The sequence below is a fragment of the Ursus americanus genome, chromosome 9 (assembly GCF_024610735.1).
Source record: "Ursus americanus isolate L20-20 chromosome 9, mUrsAme1.1.p, whole genome shotgun sequence".
Taxonomy (NCBI): domain Eukaryota; kingdom Metazoa; phylum Chordata; class Mammalia; order Carnivora; family Ursidae; genus Ursus; species Ursus americanus.
This window is the reverse complement of record NC_142135.1, coordinates 25,422,932-25,449,434: the sequence shown is the minus strand read 5'-3', so window position 1 is coordinate 25,449,434 and position 26,503 is coordinate 25,422,932. Positions and strand designations below refer to the sequence as shown.

The 26,503-nt window shown below is 33.9% G+C and overlaps 1 protein-coding gene across 4 annotated transcripts in view; it reads right to left on the bottom strand.

Annotated features, from left to right (window-relative positions):
- The window catches only part of CSMD3 (CUB and Sushi multiple domains 3), a 1,146,349-nt gene that overhangs the window by 225,280 nt on the left and 894,566 nt on the right, over window positions 1-26,503 (bottom strand). For all 4 annotated transcript variants that reach the window (XM_045805628.2, XM_087864412.1, XM_045805629.2 and 1 more), the window contains one exon: window positions 15,380-15,574. In XM_045805628.2, coding sequence (XP_045661584.1) covers window positions 15,380-15,574 — 195 coding nt within the window. The remainder of the gene's footprint in view (window positions 1-15,379; window positions 15,575-26,503) is intronic.

Sequence of the window (26,503 nt, the reverse complement as noted above, 5' to 3'; positions counted from 1 at the left end):
AGTTAGAATTAAACATACTAAAATTAGAACTCCACAGAACAACAAATTGACAGTGATGATGATAACTAAAGATGCATTGCTCTCATCACTCATTATTGTTTGAGATTAGAGTAGTCTGGTACATTCTGAGTTCAGCACTGATAACTTTATTCAGCTGATAATACTACTGATGAGAGAATCATTCAAGAATGAGTAGTATGTTTTATGTTAACTTTCCTTCTGATTTTAAGGTGCTCCAAAATTACAATACTTTGAGTGTATGTGACAGTTCTTATTTTTATATTTGGAAAGTATGAATAGAAATGAGAGCTTCTACCTCAAGTTCAGCTTTGTGACTTAGTCATAAACATTCTGCCATTTCACATTAATATGCATCTGACAGCCTCAATTTGCTTTTTATATTTTATTTTGCATAATGGACATTTAGGACAGCTTTTTAAAAATATTATTTATAAATACAAAAAATGTGAAGGTTTTTTTTTTTTTTTAAACCACTGATGAATATATACAAAGTTGCAGTATAATCACATGTCCTCAGGGTAATTAGTACTATGTTAGATCTGTTATTTGGACCAGTAGCGATAATTTTACCTTTCTTCTGATCAGTGCTTATAGCACGTCCTAGTTTATAATCAATTATGTTAAATACTATAGTGACTGACAGTATTTTATGCAGTCTGCAAATAATACAAATAAGGGAAAATTAACTATGTTTTGAGATACAGATTTATTTTAATCAGTTCTATGTTTTTAAAAATCTAAATGCAATAATGACTAAGCCAGAGCAACTTTACTAATTCTCCTAATATTGGTTCCTAGAAGCTTTTCATATTCTCTCTTCCTGTTTTAATTTCATCTTATTGGCTATTACAGAAAGGGCAGCCTTTATTTTTCTGGCTCTGTTAACAATCAGAAGTTAGAAGCCTATCAAGACTTTGAATGCTATGCTTATTTTTCCCATTTGACTTATAACTGTGGGCCATTTGTCACACTGGCTGTGTTTCTCTAAATAGCCCATGTCCCTTGGAATGCATTAAATGTTAAGAACTCATCTGTACCTGTTACTGATTATAACTTATTTAATACATATGACTACCTCTTAAATCTATATTTAATAACATTGTTGTAGAACATATGAATTAGGAGAAGAAATGGTTCTATGACTAAGTAAGTTTGGGAAATACGTGAGTAAAAGAAAAAAGAGTTCTTTATGTGGCCTCACTGATACTTCAGTAAGATCCAGGGAATGTCATGTTCTTACTTATAAAATTATTTGATCATGGAGACCGTTTCAGTGTAACATCTCATAGAACCAATGTTCCCTGGAACACACTTTGCAAAATGCCGGACTGATGATTCCAGAATGTGCTATCACTTTGGCAATAATTCTAACATATTATTGCCTGTAATTGATTATAATTTTGTAGTACTAAAGAACCGTTTTATGTATGCACATAGAGCCTTAGTATTTTAAAGATATAAAATGTCAAACTTAGCCTATTATAAAGTACTATTATTCTTGACACGCTCTCCCTGACTCGTGGGATCCAATACATCGATTTGTTGCTTGTTCCCTTACAGAGCTTATCAGTCTCGCTCTCCTCTCTGCCACTGTAACTGCCACAATCCAGACTCTCAACAGTTTCCACATGGGCTCTTATGATAGACAACTAGCTCCGTTCAATCCCCAAGTTCTCACAACTGCTAACGATTTTTCTAACAGACAAGTCTTACCATATTTCTCTTCTCTTCCTAGAACAGTTCTGATAAACATTATGTTCTCCATAAATGTTTGTGGGATGACTGAATGAACTATGCTTGCAAGACCAGGCAGGCTACTATAAAATGTTGTTCCACAGTCAGCAAGTAACACAAACATTTCATTTTGCTGAAATTACTTAAATCCAAGACAGAACTGAGACGTACCCTCTCTTAATAAATCCATATAAGCCTATTCTATTCCTTTCTATGATTGAAATCTTCTGGTTACTAGGAATCACTGTTGTTTTGCATTTAGAGGCAATATTATGTGAAAGATATGTATCTTTAAACATTGGAAATATGTTCAATGACAGAACTCCTACAGTATGAGAGCCACATGGATATTGAGTTCCACCGAGAGAATAGCAAACTCATGTCTACCATTTGACAGTAGCAAATCCATGCTAACGTTTTATCAATCTGGAGCACACCACCACTGAGTGAGGGACATCACTTGTACAGTTTAATTTTATATGATTTTTCTTGTTCTCATTTTTCTGTTTGTTTGTTTGTTTTAATTCTCTTTGGCTGAATTTATATGGTGTGATTTGTATAAGTAAAATGTGCCCATACTGTAACTATACTCTGTATGCATGTTTTACTCTTGGAATATGAAAGAGGGATACAGTAGACAGATGTGGTATTTCCAGGGAAATCAGAAGATGAGTCTGCAACTGGGTTTCAAGACTTCTAGTCATTTAGTGAAAAGGACTTCCCTCCTATGATTTGATCATGTGTGTGGGATGGAGGAGGAAGACTGAAGAAGAAGGAGGAGAACAAGAAGTAACTTCCTAGTAAGTGAAATAGAAGAATCCCAAACCATTTTTATGGAAGAGGTACTATTTGAATGTCCACGTTAGGGACTTAATAATACATGCAACACAGCCTCAAGCTACTTGCAATTTCAAATCTGTCTTTTCACTTGTGTAATGTATAATTTATTATCAAATATACTCTATAATGAAAATTATTATATAATGTATAAATTTTTCTCACAAAGCAAGTAGGTACTTTTGAAAGTGATGAATCCTTGTAGGTCACAAAAGAGCAATATGGTATATTAAATCAATAATTTACTAGATGTGGCCTGTGACTCCTTCAGTTTGAAAGAACTGCTGTACCTTACAAAAGTGCAGGCCCACTTCTAGTAAATTACTTATGCCCTGATATAGCCTGATTGAATGTCACAAATCAAAAATCCTGGTACAGAAAGTGTTTGAAAGCTGTATCTCCCTTTTTTTTTTTTTTTTTTTTTTTTTTTTTTTTTTTAGAGAAGTCCTTTCACAACTCTTAAAGACTGGAATTGAATTTATAATGCAGACAGCTAATATTCCAGTATTGACTTCAAGATTAAAATTACTATTGCTTCTTCTCTCCTTTAAGACTTTGTTCTTAGTAAAAAAAAAAAAATTTTATTCAGCCATTCATTTCTTTATTTTTCAGCCATTCACTTCATGCTTCTCTTCATGTCTCCTATATAAGCATTTCATTTTGTTTATCTGTCTTAGATGATAAGCCTCCAACAAGGCTATTCTAGCATAATGGTAATAAATATTTCTTTAAATTATAAACTGTTACTTTAAAGAACTTATTTTGATTTTCATTTTCTTCTCCATTAGTTCTCATATATTCACATTTATTTATCTGGAAAACTAAAGATAATATTGCCCTGAGTTTCCTATTGCCTCATCTGTTCATCTAAAAAAACAAACAAACAAAAAAGCAAAAATCGGTCTTTATTACTTGTGAATTAATTTTGCAGTAAAATTCCACACTCCTGTTTGACACTTAAAAAAAAAAAATCCATCTCCATGCTGTAGTCAGTGGTTTGTAAACCATTTTAATCACTCACTAACTAAAATTAGTAGGATATGAGCTTCTACATCTGTGACCTCACTGATTGCCTGGACTCACTCATTTGATTTTGCTGGCTAGGAAGGCCTTCTCTTCATGCCCCAGTGCTCGAGGAGCTGTGCTCTCCATCAGAGTGTGTTCTTAGAGAAAGAAGAATCACCCTATGACATAGACTTATGAATGGCTGTATTCCTTGGATAGATTTGCTATGCTACCAAATACAAATTCTACTCATAGAATGGATGTTAGTAGTTCATCAGTGATACCTATGTCACTCATTTTTAACCTCATTTTCAAGATTGAGGTATAATTCACATACCATAAAATTCACCCTTTTAAAGCATACAATTATTGTTGTTGTTTTTTTTATCATATTCACAAAGTTGTATAACCAATCCTCTCTCTAATTTTAGAATATGTCTGTCATCCCCAAAGGAATTCCTGTCCCCATTAGCAGTCACTCCTTATTTCCTATACTCCCAAGTCCCTAGCAATCACTAATCTATGAGTTTACAGAAAAGGGTATACGGGAAGACAAGTTCTTAAAATGATTTTGGTTGAATTATTGGTGTTTTTTAAAAACTAAAATCCCTTTTCATTCCTTAGTTTCTTATTTCTAACTCACTGATTTTAAGTGATGGCAATCCTTTATTGTTTAAAAAATTATTTTAAAACAGCTATTAGTACAAAATGAGCTTAGAGGGGAAAAAATCCTCTGTGTCAATTTATTACTCCTGCCTGATTGCTTCACAAACTGATTTCTCAGGAAAGTCTTCCCTGACTTCCAGACTAGTTCAGAGGACCCCATCATACTTCATCCCATTACTTTGAGGATACTGATTACAACTTGTTTTATATTTATATAAAGCCACTTATTTATATGCCCTTTTGATTAGTGTCTTTCTCTATCTCTTAACTCTAAAAATTTATTAAATCGAAGCTTCCACGTCCTTTATACACTATTTATACCTCTGGAGCCTAGCATAGTGTCTGTTTATATGATGGACTTCTAATAAATACATCATAAATGTTAGGAAAACTAAAATATACAGTATATTTCTATCTTGCTGCTGACTAAATGCATGGAATGTAAAACTCAGATTTTTTTCAAACCATTTGTTTAGGGTAGCATAGCAAATGCTATAAAAAACCCATAGCTTTGTAATCAACAAGATCTAGTTTTGAATCCCAGCTTCACTATTTACTGTTTACTTCCAGCCTCAGAAGAGGAAATTTCAAACAGGAACTGGAACACGTAATGTCTGATAGATATGCTATATGGCGTGGGTCTAGATAAAAGGAATTAAGCAACTCTCTGACCCCACAGAATCTTCTGGAGTTGATATAATGAGGGCTTCATAAAGGCCTTAGGAGGATGAGATAATCTCATCAATCCCAGGAAGGAATACAAAGTTTAGAGAAAGGGCAGGAGGAAACTTCCGCATTTCTGCCAAGCTCTTCCCTTGAGAGAGAGAGAGAGAGAGAGAGAGAGAGAGAGAGAGGAATGCTATTTAGTGACTCTCCCTGGGCATTGTTCCCTCTAGCAGGAGCTTGTGGCTTTTATTTTCCTCTCCTCTTCATTTTCCCAAGGATGAAGAGCAGAGTACTCCATCTCAAAGGCAGAGGGATCTACACCTTCAATTCAGCTGTTTTCCCAGGAGGGATGTGTGTGTATGGCGGTGGGGGGGGGGTTGGGGTCAGTGTGCAGTGTTAACAACCCATGTGGATGTGGTCCTTTACTTCTTTGGACTCTTTATCCTTTAGAAGTCCAGGAGGCAACAAGAGCCAATATTCGCAGTGAAACGGAGGAAAAATTGGCCCATCTTCTCCTCTGCCTTACAACTCAGGGGTTCTTGTTTCATGAATTTGGATGGGGAAAAAAATGTTTATATTTCTCAATAGTTATGATTTTTTTTTCTAACTGAATTTTACCATTTCATTTAATTTCAAATGTAGGCAGCAAACCACTGGGACTTTGTCACCGACAGGAATTACAGATGTTTTTATATTACATTATAATTGTTGCAGATACCTCAAAATATTCTTTGTGCTTATCATGAAGTGGTTATTAGACTTGCTAGAAGTTACAATTTAAGGCAATAATTAGGAAGCAATATATTATTACATCAAAATTTGTTTTTTCAATTACAGATTTTAAGTACTTGGATAACTGTGTTCCACTATAATCAGTTTATCTTTCATGCCTATGTGCTTTATTTTATTTTATACACCTACAAACATAATTCTAGGATAGGATTCATCATCACACAAAAAAGAAACCCTATTCTAATTAGATTCCTCCCAAATCACTTCTTTTTACCTTTGTAAGTTTTTGTCTTCTCTTTTCCTTAAGGGGGCTTGGCTCAGAGATTGTTGCTTTGGCCTATGAAGATCTGGAGAATATCAGTTGCATTGGAGAACCCTTTCCTTCTTCCTCTTTTATCTCTCTTCCTAACAGGACAGATCAATTCTTCCCTAATCAGAAAGGTCTTAAAACTCAGATTAGGAACATGGGGAGAAATACCCTGTCTTGGGATTGGCTTAGGCTTGAAGCTATTTAGAACCTCAATATGGTTCAGATTTGCTCACTAACTCTCTCATATATTTCAATCTAACTGGCCGGTTTTGGGATTTGGGATTAAGAACCAAATTCCCTATTGCACAGAGAGCTCTGTATTATCTTTTTTTTTATGTGTATATCTTGAAGTGAATGGCTCACTGGCTAAATATAAGTGTAAAATGAGATTTTCTGTGTTTAATAAAGGGGAAGGGAGCAGCAACCTCCTTCAGGGTATCTCTCTTCAAACATAATAGGCCCAACCTTTTGATTTTACAGTGCAAGACTGCTGGCCTTCTGGAAACATACTTTAGAAATTAACTAAGGGTTCTTACAAGGTATAGTCACAAGGTATACAGATGTAAGTTACATCAGTATGTCTCTCAAAGAGATAAAAGAAGAGTTATTTGTTCTTTCTTTATAAATTTGTATGAGATTCTGTCTGGTCTTTGTAGTATCCTTCATAGGCAGTCTGCAATGTTCATTATATTCCAAATATGCTTATTCAAATAATAAACCTGCTTTGTTTCTCGCTAGGTTTTGTGGGTTGAATTTTTTAGTAGGATATTTGTTTCTCCAATAGAAGTAAAAGATATATCTATCCTTAGATCTGTTATCTTATTATCTTAATACCATTCCTTACTTAATACAGTTTGATTCTCAACATGACTACGAATAACTACTGTTGTATACTGTACATTCTTTATCTGTAAGGAGAGAAGCTCTGGGTTGATTCAATTTTCTGTATAAGTAAATTATTTTTCTGTTTTTCTGTTAAAACGGGTAACATATTAGGGAGGCCTGTTTGAAGTCTGACTTGAAAATAAAAACTACACGGTGGTGGAGAATGGAGGTTTCTTAGCACAATGAGAGGCCATGCAACTACCCATTTGGAGTCATGGCACAGTGGCTGAGATGCCAAAGGCAGAGAAAATAAAAATGGTTTAAATATGAGCTCCAAGTCAGTGGTCACAAGAAAATATGTTCTGAATTATAGGCATTGATTTGCAATCAAATTGCTTCTTACATAGGGGACTCTACATAGTATGCTCCAGAATTCATAGCAGCAGGGACTTATTTATAACAATGCTAATGATTCTCTAGACTAGCACGCAGGAGGCCAACTGGAGTGATAATGTAAGTAAGAGTGCCTGGAAATAGCGGGTGCTCAATCACATTAGCTTCCCTTCCAGTTTCATTTTAAATAATATTCCACTCCCCCATATGAAAACGAAACATGCTTTGTTTTATCTCAATACTACTTTAAATTTTTAAGATAGAAAATACATTTGGGGTGCCTGGCTGACTCAGTTGGTAGAGCATGTGACTCTTGATGTCCGGGTCATAAGTTCAAGCCCCTCACTGGGCATTAGAGCTTACTTAAAAAAACAGAAAATACATTATACTTCTTTGTAGAACATGATTCTGACACATAATCTGTATATTATGTCTGTGAACAAAATTCCTATATATAGCTAATGAAAGGTAGATAATTTGATGATACCTAGAAATAATTTACCACTAGGCCTTTGTTTTATGAGTCTTTCATCCACATGCTTTAATTGTGTCACATATGTAAATGGTATCAAATGCTAAATGGCTCGGTATATTAGATTACATAATGTCTATATTCATTTATAATGCAATGGGACTCCAGACTTGTTTCAAATCTCAAAAAAATTCTATAAACCTTAAGGACATTTGGAATAAGAGATGGTAGCCCAAGGCAAGCCATGCTGTTTAAGTAGAAGATCTGGAATAAAAGTTGAGTTTTCTACTTCACACACTAAAGCAATATGACTTAATTAAAAGTAGGTTATATGATGTTACTAACGAGAGAAAACTGTAAAGTTGGAGAGCTATAATTATAAAATGAACTTTTTATTTTTTATTTTGTTTCAAACTTTCTCTTCAGTTGATAGCACAAGAGGGCTCTCCTTTTATTTAGTTATTTATTATTTTTTTTAAAGCTTGTATCATTCCACATAGAGCTGGAAGTTGAACAATGAATGGTACCAGATGACTACTGGATGTATAATCGTAACACTCATGTGTATGTACTTTGGACAGACTTACAGTTATCAGTGACTGAGTTACATAATCTTTTTTTCCCCCCAGAATCTAGGACTTACATTAGCCTGAGGAAATAAAGGGATTGAAAATAATGGTGCAGATGTTCAAAAGAACGAACACTGTCTGTATCTGTTAGGGTATCTGCATTCTGTGTAAGGTTGTGTTTCAAATGAAATGCAAAAATGCATTTCAGATGAACACTTTTTATTAGTTATTGGTAGGAATTTACCTTTTCTTAATTCTCATACTTAGCTTGGAGGAACATTTCAAAAATAAGTGGGGAACCCAAATCTCACCACTTATTTTTGATGCCATGCATCCATTCATGAGACATTTAACCACCTACAATATACCATAACTGTTAGGCTCCAGAGATATAAAAAAGATCAATGCAAGGTCATTTGTAGAATTAATCAGTCGACCAAGAGGGCAGTGATTAAGCCTGGACTCCAAAACATGACTGGCAGGCAACTGTGACTTTGAGCAAGTGACTGAACCTGTCTTTGTGTCTTGGTTTCCTCACCTATAAAATGAGAATATTAGTAGTCCTTAATTCATGGAGTTGTAGTAAGGCATAAAATAATATGTGTACAAAACTTCAAACTGTTCTTAACACAGACAAGTTATTATCTCTTGTTAGTCCTCTCTATGGGCTTGCCATATTGAGCTGCTTGAAATGCTATCTACTTTCCCTGTTTTGCTCTTGCTTCTACATATTTATAAATGTTCAACCCAAGGTGTGAAACACACCATCTCCTTATGTTGTGTACCTCACCTGGTTCCTTCTTATTTATATTTTTAAGATTCAGTTCATGTCACTTTCATAAGGAAGACTTCCCTGATCTCTCTTTATAACTGGGTCAGATGCATCTTCACGCTGTGCTCGCAGCACTCTGTTTTTATTTCTAGCAATGGACCTTACCTGTCTTTATCTCATCTGATTATAAATTCTCTAAAGGCAAGAACCATATTGAATTCGTAGTTAGTGCAGGACCAGGCATATAACTGGTACTTTTGAACACCTGAAAAAACGGAATGCATGATACCATCTCTTCTGTTCTCTCTAACATATCTCCAAATATGTTTATTCTTAGGGTGTTATTATTATAATTAACTGTCAACTGCATGCTCACTGTATGCTATAGCAATGGAAAAGATCAAGAATACTGCATTGGCCCAGTTATAAAATAAATAAGTCATGGGTATGTAATGTATAGCATGATGATATAGTTAATAATATTGTCTTGCATATTTGAAAGTTGTTAAGAAGAGTAGATCTTAAAATTACTTATCATAAGAAAAAAACTGTAAACTGTATGGTGATGGATGTCAACTATACATATTGTGGTGATCATTTCACAATATATACAAATATCAAATCATTATGTTGTACACCTGAATAAAATAGAATGTTATATGTCAATTATACCTCAGTTAAAAAATATTGTATTAGTACTATGGCTAGTACTCCAAAATTTAATGATTTACCTTTCAAGGTTCTAAGGCTCTAAAATAACTGGGGCTTTAAACACACCAGAGATATCTTTACCAAGGACTTATTATTTCAACTTTAGATTTATTTGATTCCATCCTGGAAGCTTTAGGGAGCAAGGGGAGGATAAATTGGAATGTTTTTCTGCTCATAAGACATGTGATCATATGTCTAAAGGAAATCTGAGAGCTTCAGCCAGAATGCTGGGGAAAAAGCATTCAGACAGAAAGGACAGCAAGTGCAAAAGCCCTGAGGCAGAAGTGTGAACAGTGCTTTCAAGAAACATCTAGGAGGCCTTTGTGGCCCAAAGAGTGCAGTAGCAAGGGAGAATAGTAAAGAGGTCAGAGTATACATAGGTAGATTAAGTGGAATTTCATATTATAAGCTCTGTGGAATTTACTCAGATTTAGAAAACCAGTGGTAGATTTTGATATAATCTGACATATATTTTTATTTATTTTTTTAAAGATTTTATTTATTTGTATATTTCTTTAGAGAGAGAGAGCATGTGAGCAGGGGAAAGGAAGAGGGAGACAGAGAGGGGGAGAGAGAGAGAATCCCCAAACAGACTCTGAGCCAAGTGCAGAGCCCAACACAGGGCTCAATCCCATGACCCAGAGACCACGACCTGAGCCAAAATCAAGTCAGACACTGAACCAACTGAGGCATCTTGAAGCCCCAATCTGACATATGTTTGAAAGATTACTTTGTTGTGTTCACAAGAGAGTTCATTGAGAAACATGGGAAAGAGAAACTAGCCAGGAGAGAGGCGAAGAGATAAGAGATAGCTGGTGCCCTGGATCAGGGTAGAGGTGTGTTTATGTAAACAACTATAATGCCATTAGGTGAACTCAATCAAGTAATGAAAATTAAGGGAAAATATGGAATCTGTCACTTCCTGTGTTTCATTACTTTTACATAATATTGAGTCATTTTATGGATAAGAACAATAGGACTTCTACTTTAATCCAGTGTGTCCATAGATAACTAAAGTAACACAGAGTTTCAACAGATACTTTTCAAAGTATGAAAAGTAAGAAGGGAAGAAATTATTTTCCAAACACATTTTTTTTTTTGATCACAGTGAATGGCAGGTACAGATATTCTGTTCTGCTATCATTTAATACATGTGACATTCTCATGAGATAAACTGCAGGGTTTCTCATCACTGAGCAGGACTTACCACAGCATGCTATCATTTTGGATCTACTTCTGACAAACACAATCTCCTAGTGTCCAACATAAGCTCTTGAAAATATTTTCTTCAGATTTAAAATGTACACAATCTTAAAACATGATAAAAAAAAAAACCCTATCTTCTAAAATAAACAAACTTTGTAAATTCTTACAGTTCAGTTCAGGTTAAAAATATTTACTGAGAGCCTGCTTGTATAAATTAATCCATCAAATGTTAAAAAGTTATACGTAGCCCAAGACTTTATGAGCTTATAGTCTTCCAGAGTGAAACATTATAAGAAAAAGCAAAATATTGCATTTAAAGAGTTTACAAAGTATGGTCACGTTGGTATTTACTTTTATGTAAAAAACAAAAAACTTTCCTTATTTTGGCACTTAGGGAGTATAGCCTAACAGCTCCCTACTTACATACTCTAAAGCAAAGCCTATCAGTCTGTCCAAATTTCCTGCCCATTTTCTGAGAGACAGTAGTCAACATTTTACTGTGGGGTAAGACTTAACACGAAAAGCAGCAGAGCCTGACAATCTAATTCTCAAACATTAATGATATTAAAAGTAGAGGCATAAGCAAATTACTACGTGACACAGGCAATTGCTAGAATACACAAAAATAACTTAATTCTGGAATATTGAAGAGAAATAGAAATAATTAGAAGAATCAGCTGAGGAATAGCAGAATGGGGGGGGGGATGTAGGGCAGGTGACCATTGCTTTAAATTACTTTAAATGGCAACCTATATTATTTTTTTAGTTATCACATGTATATTTTACTTTGATAAAAAATGCAAAATTTATCTTAATTAAAAAATTTATCCTTATGACCAACAAACCCTTTGGCTCTATTGCACATGCTTTACTCACTAATTTTGACTTTCAAAGTATTAAATTATTAAATCTGAAAGTCAGCCAGTTCTGTGTATTTGGATTTCTGTATAATTACTATGAAGGAAAACAAATAGATATGTGTGAACCTGATCAAGAAACTAAAATATATTAAGCTCTCCTTATTATGAGACAGTAACACCTTCAGACCCAAATGTTGTATTTTTAATTTATTTTTTATGTTTTATGTATTTATATTTTTAAAGTAAGCTCTAGGGGCAATACTGGGTTTGAACTCGTGACCCCAAGATTAAGAGTTGCATGCTCTCCCAAATGAGCCAGCCAGAAACCTCAGAACCAAATGTTTTAAATAAGTTATTTAATATAATTCTCCCAACAACCTTACAAATTATACAATATTATCTCATACTTAGATACCCAAAATAAATTGTGTAAGGTCACAGAGCTGATTTTAGGTTTTCTCTTGTTTTTAAATCATTGTTTAGAGTTAAATACATCTAGGTCTAAAACATGTGCCTTTTCCCTCCCTTTCCTATGCTAGAAATTATCAGTTGTGGTCATATTTTTAACGTGAATGTATCTTAGTTTTTGTTTGTTTTTTTTTGTAATAGCATAAAGTATTTATGGAATAAGTTTGTTTTCCTTGGTAATTTGGCATTATGGGTAAAAGTCTAGTCATATACAACTCATTTGATAGTGAAGATTATTTTTTCTTAAGAAATTTAAAAAATACTAAACATTTGTGCTATTTTTAGGAGTAAATGTGTATCCATATAATAAACATTAACAAATCAGATTTAATTAATGTTAAAATGAATTAATGTTAAAATGACAGAAATATACTAATTCCACTAAATATAACATGCAATGCAAAGTGCAATGCTTGTTTCCAGTGCTGTGATTCTTTTAGAACACTCTGAAAATCACATGTATTAATATTCTAGTATTTGCTGGGAAATTTACCAGGCCATCTGAATGTATTGTGATTAACTGAATCTTCACAATAACCTATTGAATTAATAATTATGATCTAGTTTTAGAGATTTAAAAATCAAGGCTTGTCTTGCCAGAGGTCTTAGATATAGTGAGAGGATTTGAACCCAGGTTCCCTCTGTTTTGTCTGTAGATATGACTATTCACCCAACATGAAATATACTTAATTAGGCTATAATTGATCCCATGAAACATTTTTTGGTTTGGAAGGTCCATTTGTATATATTATGACATATTCCATGCTGAAATTAATATTTTTATGACCTATCAATACAGAAACCTATTGAAAAGAAATAGGATTATTTTAGGCAGGCATATTCTTAGTGAATGCATACTATACTCTGGTGTGCTATCTTTCTCAGCAAAGTCATTGAAAACCATGTATTTAATAATTTATCCCAGTGATTAACACCTATCCTTTTGATCTATGTTTTTCTGTATCCTTTGGCTTTTCTCTGTTAGGATTTTGGTTATTTCTTGTCTGGCTCCTAGAAATTTTCCATGTTATCTTAATGAATTTTCTGGCTATACACAGATTTCTCTTTTGCATGGCTCTGAATTTTAAGACAACGTAATCACTCTTTCTCTTAAGCTTTTTATAAACTTTTCTGTCATCAATTTTTTTCTCTTCGGCAGAATTAAATCCAAATTAATTATTTCTCCTTTTATTCCCTTTATCCTCTGATAGATGAAACCATCAATTCAAGAATTAACTGGCTGTTCTGTTATTAACAGAATGACCATTTAGTATATATGTACCTTTCTTTATTTCTCATTACAACATTTTGAAGTAAAGAATTTCAATTACCCCCATTTTAGAGATGAGAGACTCTAGAGAGGTTAAATGAGCTGTGTAAGTCAGAAGTCATACACATATAATTCTAATATGTGAAAACGTTGTACAATGAGGAAAAATTACTATGTGTAACAGACACCAAAAATCCATACTTTAAATCATCAGATCAATACTGTTGCTTTTTTTCACTGAAATTCATAGTAAGAAATATACATTACTTTATTGCAAGTATACATACACATCTACATGTATGCAACACACATCTCATGGGTATATTGATTCTATTTTATTTATCTCTCTATATGTAGCTCAAAAAAGTCCCACAAAATAATAGTCATCCTTACTATGGTCTTTGAATTATAGTATTTTTCTCTTCTTTTATATATTTATCTTTTATTTTATTTTTTATTTTCTTCAATGTTATATCAATTATAAAAATGCTGGTCACAACCCAGTGAATTCATTTTATGACTCACTAGTGGTGACCCATAGTTTGGAAAATCTGCCCTAGATGATATCATCTCCATGTCAATTTTGTACAATGCATTAGCATCATTCAGCTGACTACAGAGTCTGTGGTAACTTTCCACAGTGATATCATTGTTTCTCTCTCCTTACTGAACTGTTGTTTGTTTGTTTGTTTTTTCACTGTATCTCTCTCCTCATAAAGTTGTATGCAAGCATATGATTTTTCAATATGAAATATTTTATTTAGTTATAAAATCCATTTTCAAAAGCTTGAAGTAAAATTTTCCATTGTCTGGAGTTGAACTATACATTGCTTTATTTTAGAATGTCCAGTTTTTCATTAAAATAATTTTTAAACCACTGTGTTGGATTTCCTTTTTAACACTCAGATATGGGTTTTGGAAAGGCCACGGGTCACTAGTTCCATGAAGTGGCAAATTGGTCTTTGTTTTGGAAAATTCTCCTGGTATTTATCCAGAAATATATATTCATGAACCATCATCATCACGACCTGCTCCACTGTTAACTAAACACTTAGCAAATTAAACACCCTATGTGAAGGTGATGTCTCTGTTTCTGGTGCCTCTTCAGTAACTTCCTTAATCTCAAAAACAGTAAGTCTCTTCCCCTTGAACATATTTTTCCTATTTTTTTCCCTAAGATCAGTAGTCTTCTCCTGGCTACGATCACTGTCAGTTCCTGCATCAAACTGCATCCAGCACCCTGGTCTCCTACTAACTCTACCTGTGACAAATATGGCAACTTACCTATCTGATATTTTGTTACTGAAACTAATTTTAGGTCTTCCTCCATTTTACTGTGTCCTGGAGTCTTCCCCCAACTGCTAGAGCTGCCTCAGCAGTTCCAACATGGTTTTCACCTTTAGGCAACCTTAATTTTTAGGAGAAATGTGTAGTCTGGATAAAGATTTATCACCAGTTCTTGATAATATGTTAAGTCACTGCATTTCTCTATTTTGTTGAAATGTCACTTTCAGCATGTTCATTCTTCATTTACTCAGACAATATTTTCTGAGCACCTAATCTTTTCAGGCACTCCTCTAAGTCCTGAACACAGAATAGAACAGGTACTACCCTTATGCTCAGAAAGCTCGCCTACAATAATGTGTGCAGCGCTTTAGAGACACCTGGGAACATAAACACTTTTCCAAAACCATTTCTTTAATGAATCCAATTTAAAAATCTTTGATAAAATCTCTGCATGGCTTATACCACACTTGTAGATTGAATGTTAAGTGGTTGATTTTTAAAAATATAGAAATGGCTTTAAATATTTCCTGATTCTAATAATAAAAACTCAGCAAAAAAAAAAAAATGTTTTTTACCGTGACAGCTTGGTAAGGCTCTATTCCATCCAGGTCTTCCATCATCTCCCATGATACAGGTGAGTGTCGAATAACCCTGAAGAACATAACCAGCATCACAGTAATAGGTGACTGTTGACCCTAATTTATAATCCATTCCGAGTCTGGTGCCATTCATTATATTGCCTGGATCAAAGCAGGACTCTCGAAGTTTTGCTGAAAAACAGTGTTGATATAAAATGAATTGTTTTTAAGATACTACTTTCTTTGAAACTTATATATTTCTTCATTTCTACTTCCAAACAGATGGGAAAGTACCAGCACCCTTTCTGCTTCTGTTTGGGGGCTCAAAGTGCAAAGTAGCCCATAATCATACCTGACATTTTGCTAATTCATGTTGATGAATAAGAGAATAAAATTTTTCATTAGTCTTATTAAGACTAGTATCTAACATGCAGTCAAACATAGAGTTTTAGAGTTTATTATAAATTATTATATGCTATGATCCATGCATAAATATTTTAGATGAATTATTTTGGGAAAGAAGGACTTATTTTTTTATTTAATATTGCTTTATTTAAAAGCTCTTCTCCCAAATAATGGACACTCATTCCATGTGACTGGACTGGGAAATGATACTACTGCCTATGTTGAGCTCAGTTTATTTCACCACTGGGAAGAAGGTAAAAGACACTTTTCTCCACTCTGAAATCATTTCTTGTAACCCATCTCCTCTGGTCATTCCCCCATTTCTATCAGAGGCTGCCCATTATCAAACAGCAGCAAAATCTTTATGACATCCAAACTATGATTTTTGGGGCAGAGAGTTTCCATCCAACAAGTCAAGTACTTTTATTTATTTATTTATCTATTTATTTTTAAGATTTTATTTATTTATTTGTCAGAGAGAGGAGAAAGAGAGCATGAGAGCACACAAGCAGGGAGAATAGCAGGCAGAGGAAGAAGCAGGCTCGCCGCTGAGCAAGGAGCAATGCGGGACTTCATCCCAGGACCCTGGGATCATGGCCTGATCCAAAGGCAGACGCTTAACCAACTGAGCCACCCAGGCGTCCAAAAGGCAAGTACTTTTAAAGCTAACACTAACAGACACATTGAACATTAAGTCCATTCACGGCAAATGAACTAAAAGTTTTCTGTGCACCCAGATAGTGAACTAAAGAGAGTGACAGAACATTTTGAAAATATGTAGAGAAACAGAATGGTCAGTTCATCCATTTTGGGGACTAAGCTCTAAAACAAATTGTTGTTAACGGATCTGGGTAATACCTTAATATTTCCATTTTATTATTACTATTATAGATTCCTTAAGAAATAGTACAAAAACTTAAGGGCCATCACAAGTTCAGGATAACAAATGTGATTTTCTACATTAGAATTTATTTTATGTTAATGGGAAGCCAGGAGGTGGGTATATCTCTGCACATGACTCATGGAATCACTGGAATTTAAGTCAACATATCTTAGTGTTTGGCTATCACAGAAATTATTTTATTGTAAAATCTCCAACCCTCATTAATTACAACAGTAGAAATATATTTCTTCCATTCATAAAACCTTACTGAGTTCAAAGTACTTCAACGTTCATAGGAAATGAGGAGAAATTTGTGCTTTAACACTATACAAGATTTCTCTCCACTCAACTAAAGAGGAAATGGCAGAACCAAACACTAAATGATTTTAATAGACTATCAGAGGAATGAAGTTCTGCTTCCTTTCCTTCCTTCTTTTTTCCCAGCAAGTAATTAAGAGCCCACACTACTCAACAAACTCTGGAAATACAGCAGTGGACAATCAGAATCTATGCTGGCCAACATGGCATTTACAATTTATTAACTGTATTAAATAAATGTGTGTAACTGTAATGGTTATGGCATAACGGGAAGTATTCAGGAAACTTCCTGAAGAACTGACATCTAATCTGAGCATTGAGAGAAATGAGCTAACTAGGTGAAAGACAGACAAGGTGCGTGAGGTGGACAAGTCTGCATGTCAGATAAACCTGATACCTGAGTTTCAATCCAAAGCTAAATAACTTGATCTTCTTCCAACTGCACATACACAGATACACATACATGAAATCTGCACCCTACATATTATTCAGAATTCAAGGTAAAAATCACTTCTCCATCCAACAAACTATATTTCTTCCCCTGTAAACTATTCGCACAATACTGTTTTCCAAAAAGAACCAGCAGTACAGATACTCAATTTGGTCACTAAGAATGGGACTTCAGCGTTACAGGAGTCGGTTTCTTTATTTTAAAAAGGAAAACTGCACATTGAGTCTTTCCTTAAACAAGCAGGGAAACAACATAACTTTTAGGCAGATCAGAAACCTAGCCTTTATAGTTGGCCTTCGTGAAATTGAGCAAAGTCCCTTGAGAGAAAAGGAAGAACTGAAATTACTGTTTAAAAGGATTCATCTCTTTGGCAAGTGTAACCACCTCATTTTCATCTTTTGAAAAGTTTGCTTTTTCCTTCTTTAAAGTTTTCCCAATAGTTTCAGTGACTTATCTGTGAATCTATATTGCAAATATCCTACTTTTTGAGGAAAGGGAAATTTGGCCAACAAACAAAATATATTGCCTCTGCAACAATTTTATATTGCTAGCCTCATTTTGAGAGGATTCATTTATCTCATTATTGTTTTTACATACTACTTTAAATCCTTGGTGAATAGCTTTCTATGAATAATACTGCCCTTGTTTATTTCCAGGTCTGCCATAGCAATTACCTGGAAATTTTGGAAACACCTGGAGAATCTTTATGCAAAGGTCTAGGCAGTAGATAGAAAGGCAATTTGAGTTTTTGAAAAAAAATGTGAGGCAGACAGGTTGATAGCATTATTTTTATGAATAATTAATTTTATTTGCCTTCACAGTAGTTTGCCTACTGAATAGATCCTAGGCAAAAGACTCTCTTCCTTATATTCTCCAAATAAAGCATATAGGAAGATGTCTGCCGCAAGACGTAAGCAAGCATAAGCAATAAAGCTTGTATCTTACATATGGTTTTTACAAAACTTTTACAAAGCATTATTTTTCAGAATTTTTCCACCAGCCAGTAAAGTATCGTAAATGCTTATTTTAATGAAAAAAACTGACATTAGAAAGCCATAAACTGTGCTTTGAAGAAGAGTCAGTTGAAAAAATTGAAGCTTTACTATGCTCTTATTTCCATTTTATTCCTGAAAACAGACAGATGTTGAGATAATATATGTTTATTATATATATAACACTATGTAGTTTTTTATCATACTTTGCACAAGACTTAGTGATAATTATGTTTGCTGAATTCATATGTAATGATTGATTTATAATTTTTTTTTTTGCTGGGAGAAAAAGAACCATAAATATATTTATTGTTAAAGGGATTTTACTTCAAAATTCATTCCCACATAGAGCTATACACTCAGAAGGGACCACTACTATGAATAATGTCAGTCTGTGTATAATCAAAAGTAGTTACATGTTATTTTTGGTTTTGAAGGGTGACCAGAGTATATAATATCCAACTGCCTGTTATTTCCAGGATAATGGACATGTGTGGATGGGCATATACCGGCTAGCATGAATTCAGCTACTAAGAACTAAGCTCCCTTCAAGATGTATATGCATTGCATTTCCCTCATCTGATCATAAAAGTCCCAAGAGGCCTCCCTATTGTAACTGTAAGAGTTAACCTAAGGCTAGATGTCCCTGGGTGCTTTTAGAGAATAAGTATAAGCCATAGATGTCTCTTTTATTTTGGAAAGTTTTTCTGCAATGGAAATTAAAGGATTGCTCCCAGAATACCTCAGGGTAACATAGAAATGTAATAAGTTGCTCTGTGAAAAAAATACATCTTAACTTAAATTGGTATGTTAATTTAGAAAGTAATTTATGTTACTGTTAAGGTTCTTAAACCAGGTGGCTAACTTATACCACATATAAACAATCAGTCATAAGTCTTCCACTGTACATATTGGTGTCTATAAATTGGCATCCTCTGCCAGCTAAAGCATCAGCTGCCAGGAGGTCCCCTTCAGTAGCACAAAACTGTGAATATTCCCTCTCCATCAGAATCAATATATTTTGTTAAAAGAATACAAATATTACTACTATATGAGTCACATCTGTATAAATGTTATAATTAAGAATATTAAGATATACATATAATTAACATTATAATCTAAAATGGTCTTAATATTAAAACAATGCCTATGAAAGCACTGTTTAAACTCTAAATATTTATTCCACTGTAAATTTGTTAATATTGTATCTCACCGAAATTACAACGGAGACTAGGCCTGATTTAAAATCTTCGTGGAGACATTGCTTTAAAATTAGCCAAATGTCTCCCCTTCAGCCCCAAAGTTCTACTTCTCTGATCCAGTTTACTACTGTCTATGACATAAAAGCATATCCACAATTTGCTTTACATAAGCATCAAGTGCTATTCCTTCCAGAATCCACGTTGGCAGGCTCGTATTTTTGCAATGTTCAAATATAGCATTGGTTCATAGCACAACTCCTGTGTATTTGCACACAAACAAAAATAAGATTCAGTGTCCGTCTTCAAGCGGGAAATGGAGAGAAAGATATGAACACGAGCAGTGGTACCTGTACTCTGGTGTGAGCTCTAATAGAGGTAGGTGTTGCTTTTAAATTAAAGGCCTACTAAAATATTATGTATTTAGAGTGAGTCAAGACTTAAAAACTTTACTTTTCAGTGCCAACAAAACATGCTCAAGGGAAGGTACAGGACATGGATTACAAATGACAAAGGAAAACTTTTTACTATCCGGGACCTCAGTGCATGTCAGTTTATTTGGGGTGATGCATATTTTATGAAAATTTTTAGATGTCTCTCTATGGCAGAAATAGACATAAGGACCACTTTACTGGCTTTAAGAAACTAGACAAAGAGGTAACATTTTTTGAAATAAGGATAGGAAACAGGGAGGCTGATGAAAAAGACTGACCATGGAGACCCTGCAGTGGGGAATCGAACTTCTCCATGGATGAGAGTTGTGAGGACCAGTCCAGAGAATTAATTAGGTTGGATTTAGGGAGAGCCATGAACTCGATATTAACATCAGAAAGAAATACTATCTGGAGTATAAAAATAAGACTTCATGAAATTGTGTGTAAGTGGGTATTAGTGTAGTAGCTGAGCATGGTGGGAAGTAATTGTAGGGTCCAGGGAGAAAGACTGAAGTTCATGGCATGATTATGTATTTCTATTTGTACTTTTATATTTTTATTTGCTTTTATTCTTAGTAGTAATAATTTATGTCACTTCCTGTAATTCTTCTTAATAATCTGATCCTTAGATTTGTCATTTGTAAAATAGGGGTAGCAATACTTACCACCTAATTCTGTTAATTTAGTATTTTGTTGCATTTATAAGTGTGCCTGCTCATAGGAAGGACAGAGAGAATTCATTAAAAAGAGCTGATCGTTGTACCTAGAATAGAGTGGGTACATAATGAATAGTTTTATCTTTTAAAATTTTGCATTTGTGGCCCTTTTCCTAAAGCAGCATAAATCTTAGGTTTTTAGAAATAATGGGACATGGGAATGGATCAATCTGGGAGACAGGAACGCATGTACAGTTAGCTAAGAAAAATGTTGAGTAGGTTTTAACTCAAGTGCTTAACTACATGGATTTGGGAATGGCTACCTGGAACGTTAGGTAGAGAAAGGACTGTGAGGTCAATTCCAGTTTCCACAAGACATAACGATTAGTACCATCTGACCTGAGCATAGTAGAATTGGTGGCATTTTTCCTGTATCTTTTCTTCTAGTGATCTCTGGAAATGTTTTACAATAGGACCTAGCTGTACTGACTTGCTTACAGTTTTCTTTTCTTTCTTTCCTTCTTTGCTTGCCTGCTTCCTTCCTCCTTTCCTTTTTCCTTTCCCTTCCTTTTTGTTTATCTTTTCCTTTTAAATAGGTCTTATTTAGAAGACTGTTGACTTGCAGACACAAGAAGATACGCCTAAAGAGCCAAGTTCTCTTTATAAAATGCAGGACAAAAATGTATCTCTAAGATTTCTTACATTTCAATAATGTTATTATTCTATGTTTCTAATTATGATTTTATAATTTTGTTGATTCTATAATTATTGATTTAAAATGAGAAAACACCTCTCGTAGCTGCTCAAAACCAATCAAATAAATAACTGCCACCCAATTATGATGTGTAGGTACTATTGTAAGGCACTAATTGTAAAGCAGTGAAAAATAGAGTTCTTGCTCTTAAGAAGCTTGTATTTCAGTGTATGTGTAGGGAGTTAGTGGGGAAAATGGGGGTGCATATGGTAAATAAACATGCAAATAAACAAGAAAGTGTCAGGTGATTATATGGTTATTTGACAAGAGAAAAAAATAAAATTACAGAAAAAGGAGTAGAAAGCACAAAAGAAGATCTGAAAGGCAAATATATATAAATAGAGTAAACTCAATGCACCAAGAAAGAAAAATAAAAATATAATTCCTATGTACCTGAAAATAGGTTCCTATAATATATAAAACAAAAATGGTCAAAATTTTAAGAAAAAAAATAGAAATTAAGAATTACAGTAGATATGCCCAAGTGTCTCGATGATTGCTCAACCAAGGACATTTTTAAAAAAATAGTGAGGATATAAATATTGGAGAAATATAATTAGAAAGCTTAATTTAATGGATATATATAAAAACCTCACCCATCAATTAAGTGGTGCTCTTTTTGCCTAGCACACAGGGACAGGCATAATAATTGACCATACCACAGGCCATACAGCAGTCATGTCCAGGAATTGGACATATCTTACCACAGTGCAAGTAAATTAAAAATGTGTAATTACATATAGACCGAAATTAATTGACATTATTTCTAAGTAACTCTTAGGCAGAAAAAAAAATCATAATGCAATTGTATTACGACAAGTTGAGAATGATTAATAATGAAGCTTGACACTTTAAAATTTTTGCAAAGCAGGTAAAGTGGTACTTAGAAAAAATTATAGCCGCAAAAGTTCATATTAGAAGAGAAAAAAATCTGAATATTAAAAAGTTTTTATTTTAATAAATTAGAAAAAAGGGAAAGCGAATCCAGAAAAAAGGAGGGAATAAATACTATGAATAGAAGCAATATTGACATACATACTAAATAACATTAATAAAAACATATAGCAACAATAAGGTAAGAAGATACTGCAAATATTTTTAGTCAATACACTTGAAAACGGACAGAAATAATTCTTAGAAAACAGACTTTCAAAAATCGAAGATAAAGTAGAAAACCTGGATAGACATATAACCACTAAAATTCTACTACCTCAAATCACCAAGGCCCTATTTTTATAGGGAATTTCTATCACACGTTTAAGAAACAGATGATTCCTATCTTATGCAAACTACTCTAAATACCAGAAAAGTACGAATGCTTCCAAAGTTAGGGGGGTTGTGTAATCTTGATCAAAACTAGACAAAGACAAATACAAGGAAGAAAAATTATAGACTAATCTCATGGTAAGTGAACAAAGATGATAAATTTTTAATTGATGGTAATAAGCCCATGGCAATATATTCCATAATTATAAAAATTTAATATTTTAGTGTACTGAAATCAGAAAAGTACAATAAGAGCAAAAAAAGGAAATTGCTTTTATCTTAGGAATGTGAAGGTGTTTTAACGTTAGAAAAAATATAATTTACCAAATTAAGAGCTTCACAAAGGAAAACCTTGTAATGTTTTCAATGGCTGATGAAAAAGCAGTTGATAAGATTATTTTTTAAAGATTTTATTTATTCATTTGTCAGAGAGAGAGAGACAGAGAGAAAGCACAAGCAGAGGGCGAAACAGGCAGAGGGAGAAGCGGGCTCCCTGCGGAGCAAGGAGCCCAGCATGGGACTGGATCCCAGCATACTGGAATCATGACCTGAGCCAAAGGCAGACACTTAACGGACTGAGCCACTCAGGAGTCCCACAGTTGATAAAATTAAATCCCATTATGATCAAGCAATTTTTAGTAAATCAGAAATGGAAGGGAACTTCCTATAATTAATAAAATATATATCTAGATAATGTAACATTTTGGATAAGAATGTCCATTCTGGAGCCCACTCTGAATCAAATCCTAGCTCTGCCACATGACTGGGCAAATCACTTAACATTGTTGTGCTAAAACTTCTTCTCTCATAGAGGTAAACGATTTTTATATGTAAATAACCTTGAAATGTCCCTGAAAACAATGAGTTAAAAAATGTTAGCCCTTATTAACATTATCCCAACCAACAGTAAATATCATACTTAAAGGTAGAACATTAGATGTATTCACTTAAAATCAGTAATGACAAAAAAAAAATCAGTAATGACAGAAGAACAATGGCTGCCACTGTTTTAATTTGATGTGGTACTGAATTTCTTACCCTGAACATTAAGCCAAGAGGGTGAGGGGTGAGGGAGTACACAGACTAGAAAAACAAAAACAAAAAACAGAACTGTCACTGTTGGCATAGAAAATCCAAAATAAAATCCCTAAGACAATTTTGAAGAAGGATAAGGTTGGATACTCTGCCTACCTCATATCAGTACTTATTTTAAAGCTATAGAGAGAAGTCTTGGCCTAGGGATAGAAAAACAGGCCAAATAGAACAGAATAGAGAACTCAGTAACAGTGATATAGAAACTTGATATTTGACAGCAGTAGCATTGTCTTGTCAATAAATGGTGCTTGGATCACTGATTATCCACAACAACAAAAAAATAAAATTAGATTCCTAGCCTATACAAAAATATAATCCACATATATGAAAGAGATTTAAAATGTAAAGCAAAGCTTTAAAACTTTTGGAAAAGTTGAGGAAAATGCCTTTATGACCTCATAATAATGAAGGATTTTTAAATCAATCAAGGCATAAAAAGCAGACCAGGAAGAAAAGTAAAGGATAAATACTGATATTTAAAACTTTTGTATAGCAAAAGAAACCAGAAATAGAGTGAAACTGCTTGCCAAAGATAATGGTGAGATTTTTACTACAAATAAAAAATGAATAAAGGATTAATATCCATAATATAAAAAGGATTTCCTATAAATAAAAAAAAAGAAACAGGCAACCTAGTAGAAAAATGTGCAACAGGAGAAATATGCAATTAACAAAAGGAAGCCTCAGTACGAAAATAGGAAAAAGATGCTCAACTTACTAGTAATTGGAGAAATGACAATAAAAATGACTACAAGATAACATTTAATACTCATGAGACTGACAACTTTCAAGTGTGATAAGAGCACTGGTTTCTCAAAAATGTGGGGTTTTTTGAAATCATTATCTTGAAAAGGTATCTTGTGCAGTGTTTATAACAGCCAAAACATGGGAACAACCAAGTGTCTGTCAACGGAAGAATGAATAAAGAAAATGTGGTACATATATGATGGAATATTCAGCCATCAAAGAAGGAAGTCCTGCCATTTGTGACAGCGCATATGGACCTTGAGAGTTTTATGCTAAATGAAGTAAGTCAGACTAAGACAAATGCTGTGTGGTCTTCCTTATATATCTAACCCAAAAAGGCAAACCAAACTCATAGATACAGAGAACAGATTGGTGTTTGCCAGAAGTCAGGATGGCAGTTGGGTAAAACAGGTGAAGGTGATCAAAAGGTACACACTTCCATTTATAAGATAAGTCCTGGGGATGTAATATATAGCATAGTGACTGTAGTTAACAATAGTGTATTGTATATTTGCAAATTACTAAGAGAATAGATCTTAAAAGTTCTCATCACATAGACACACAAAAGATATATATAGCTACGGATGTTGCCTAAACATTGTGGTAATCATTTCACAATATATACATATATCAAATTATTATGTTGTACACCTAAAATTAACACAACTAATATGATGTTATGTGTCAATCATATCTCAATTTTTTTAAAAAATGTGAAGTTTCTGAAATGCTTTCTTAGCTGTTGAGAATATAAATTGGTACAACCTCTTCTGAGAATAAGTTGGCAATATGAAGTTAGGTTCAAGAGATTCATAGCCTTTGACCCAGTATTCCCACTCATAGGTATATAATAGGTATCTTAGAAAGACTCTCACAATTATGTTCAAGAAGGCATGCAAAAGAATGTTCATTTCATTATGATTCATTTCTGGCAGGGAAAACTGAAACAATTTAAGTGTCTCTAAGAAAAATTTATAAATTAACTGTGGTATAGTCATGTGATAGAATATCATAAAGAAATTAATGAACTAAGTCTACATGTGTCTATTATCGATAAATATCAAAAACAGTGTAAAGGGACAAAGACAATTTTCACAAGTATATGTACATGATGGAAATAGAACATTTTTATGGAAATAGGATGAAGGATGTGTACATGATAGAAAATGTGAAAATACCTAGAAGCATACATACATGAAAAAAAATAAGCACCAAATTCAGAATTAGGAGGGCACTACTATCAAAAGGGTAGGACTAAAAATGGTCTTGAGTGCTCATTATGGTTTGCCTGGATAGGCAGCTAGCTGGGTCCTGCCTGTCTGGTATGCGGAGGCCCTTCCACATGGAGAGACTGGTATGGTGCTTAAGTTCAACCTTGCATGAGACCAATGCTTCCTAACCCATAGTTAGAAAGCCTAAGCTTCTCCAGAGTCCTCTGGTTTGGAGCAGCCAGCATTTGCAGAGAGCCCCAATAAATAGCTGGCAACCCAAATCCTGTCTAGTGTCAAACAGCTTGTAAGTTCTTTCACTGATAAGGCTATTTTCTTACTTTTCTCTGTAAGATGAGAAACTCATAGAGGGCTCAACCTTTCCAATGTAATGAAATCCACATCATGTCCATATCCAGTAGATAACATGGCCTTGGCATGCAATTTCTAAATTTTGTTGGAGCTACTGGAGGATTCCAAGCATTGTATATTGATAACTTGTGAATTTTCCCTTTCCCTACAAAAGCCTTCTTTAAACCATGCCATGTAAAGTTGTGGAATTCATCTTCACTTCTTATGACAGACCTGAAGAGACATACCCCCCATTCCATGGCACATGCAAAAGGAGTTTCAAGTGTATATTTAATATTATATTTCCTAAGACAAGAATAAAGAGATCAGAAGCAAAGATGACACAATATTAAGGTTTGTCA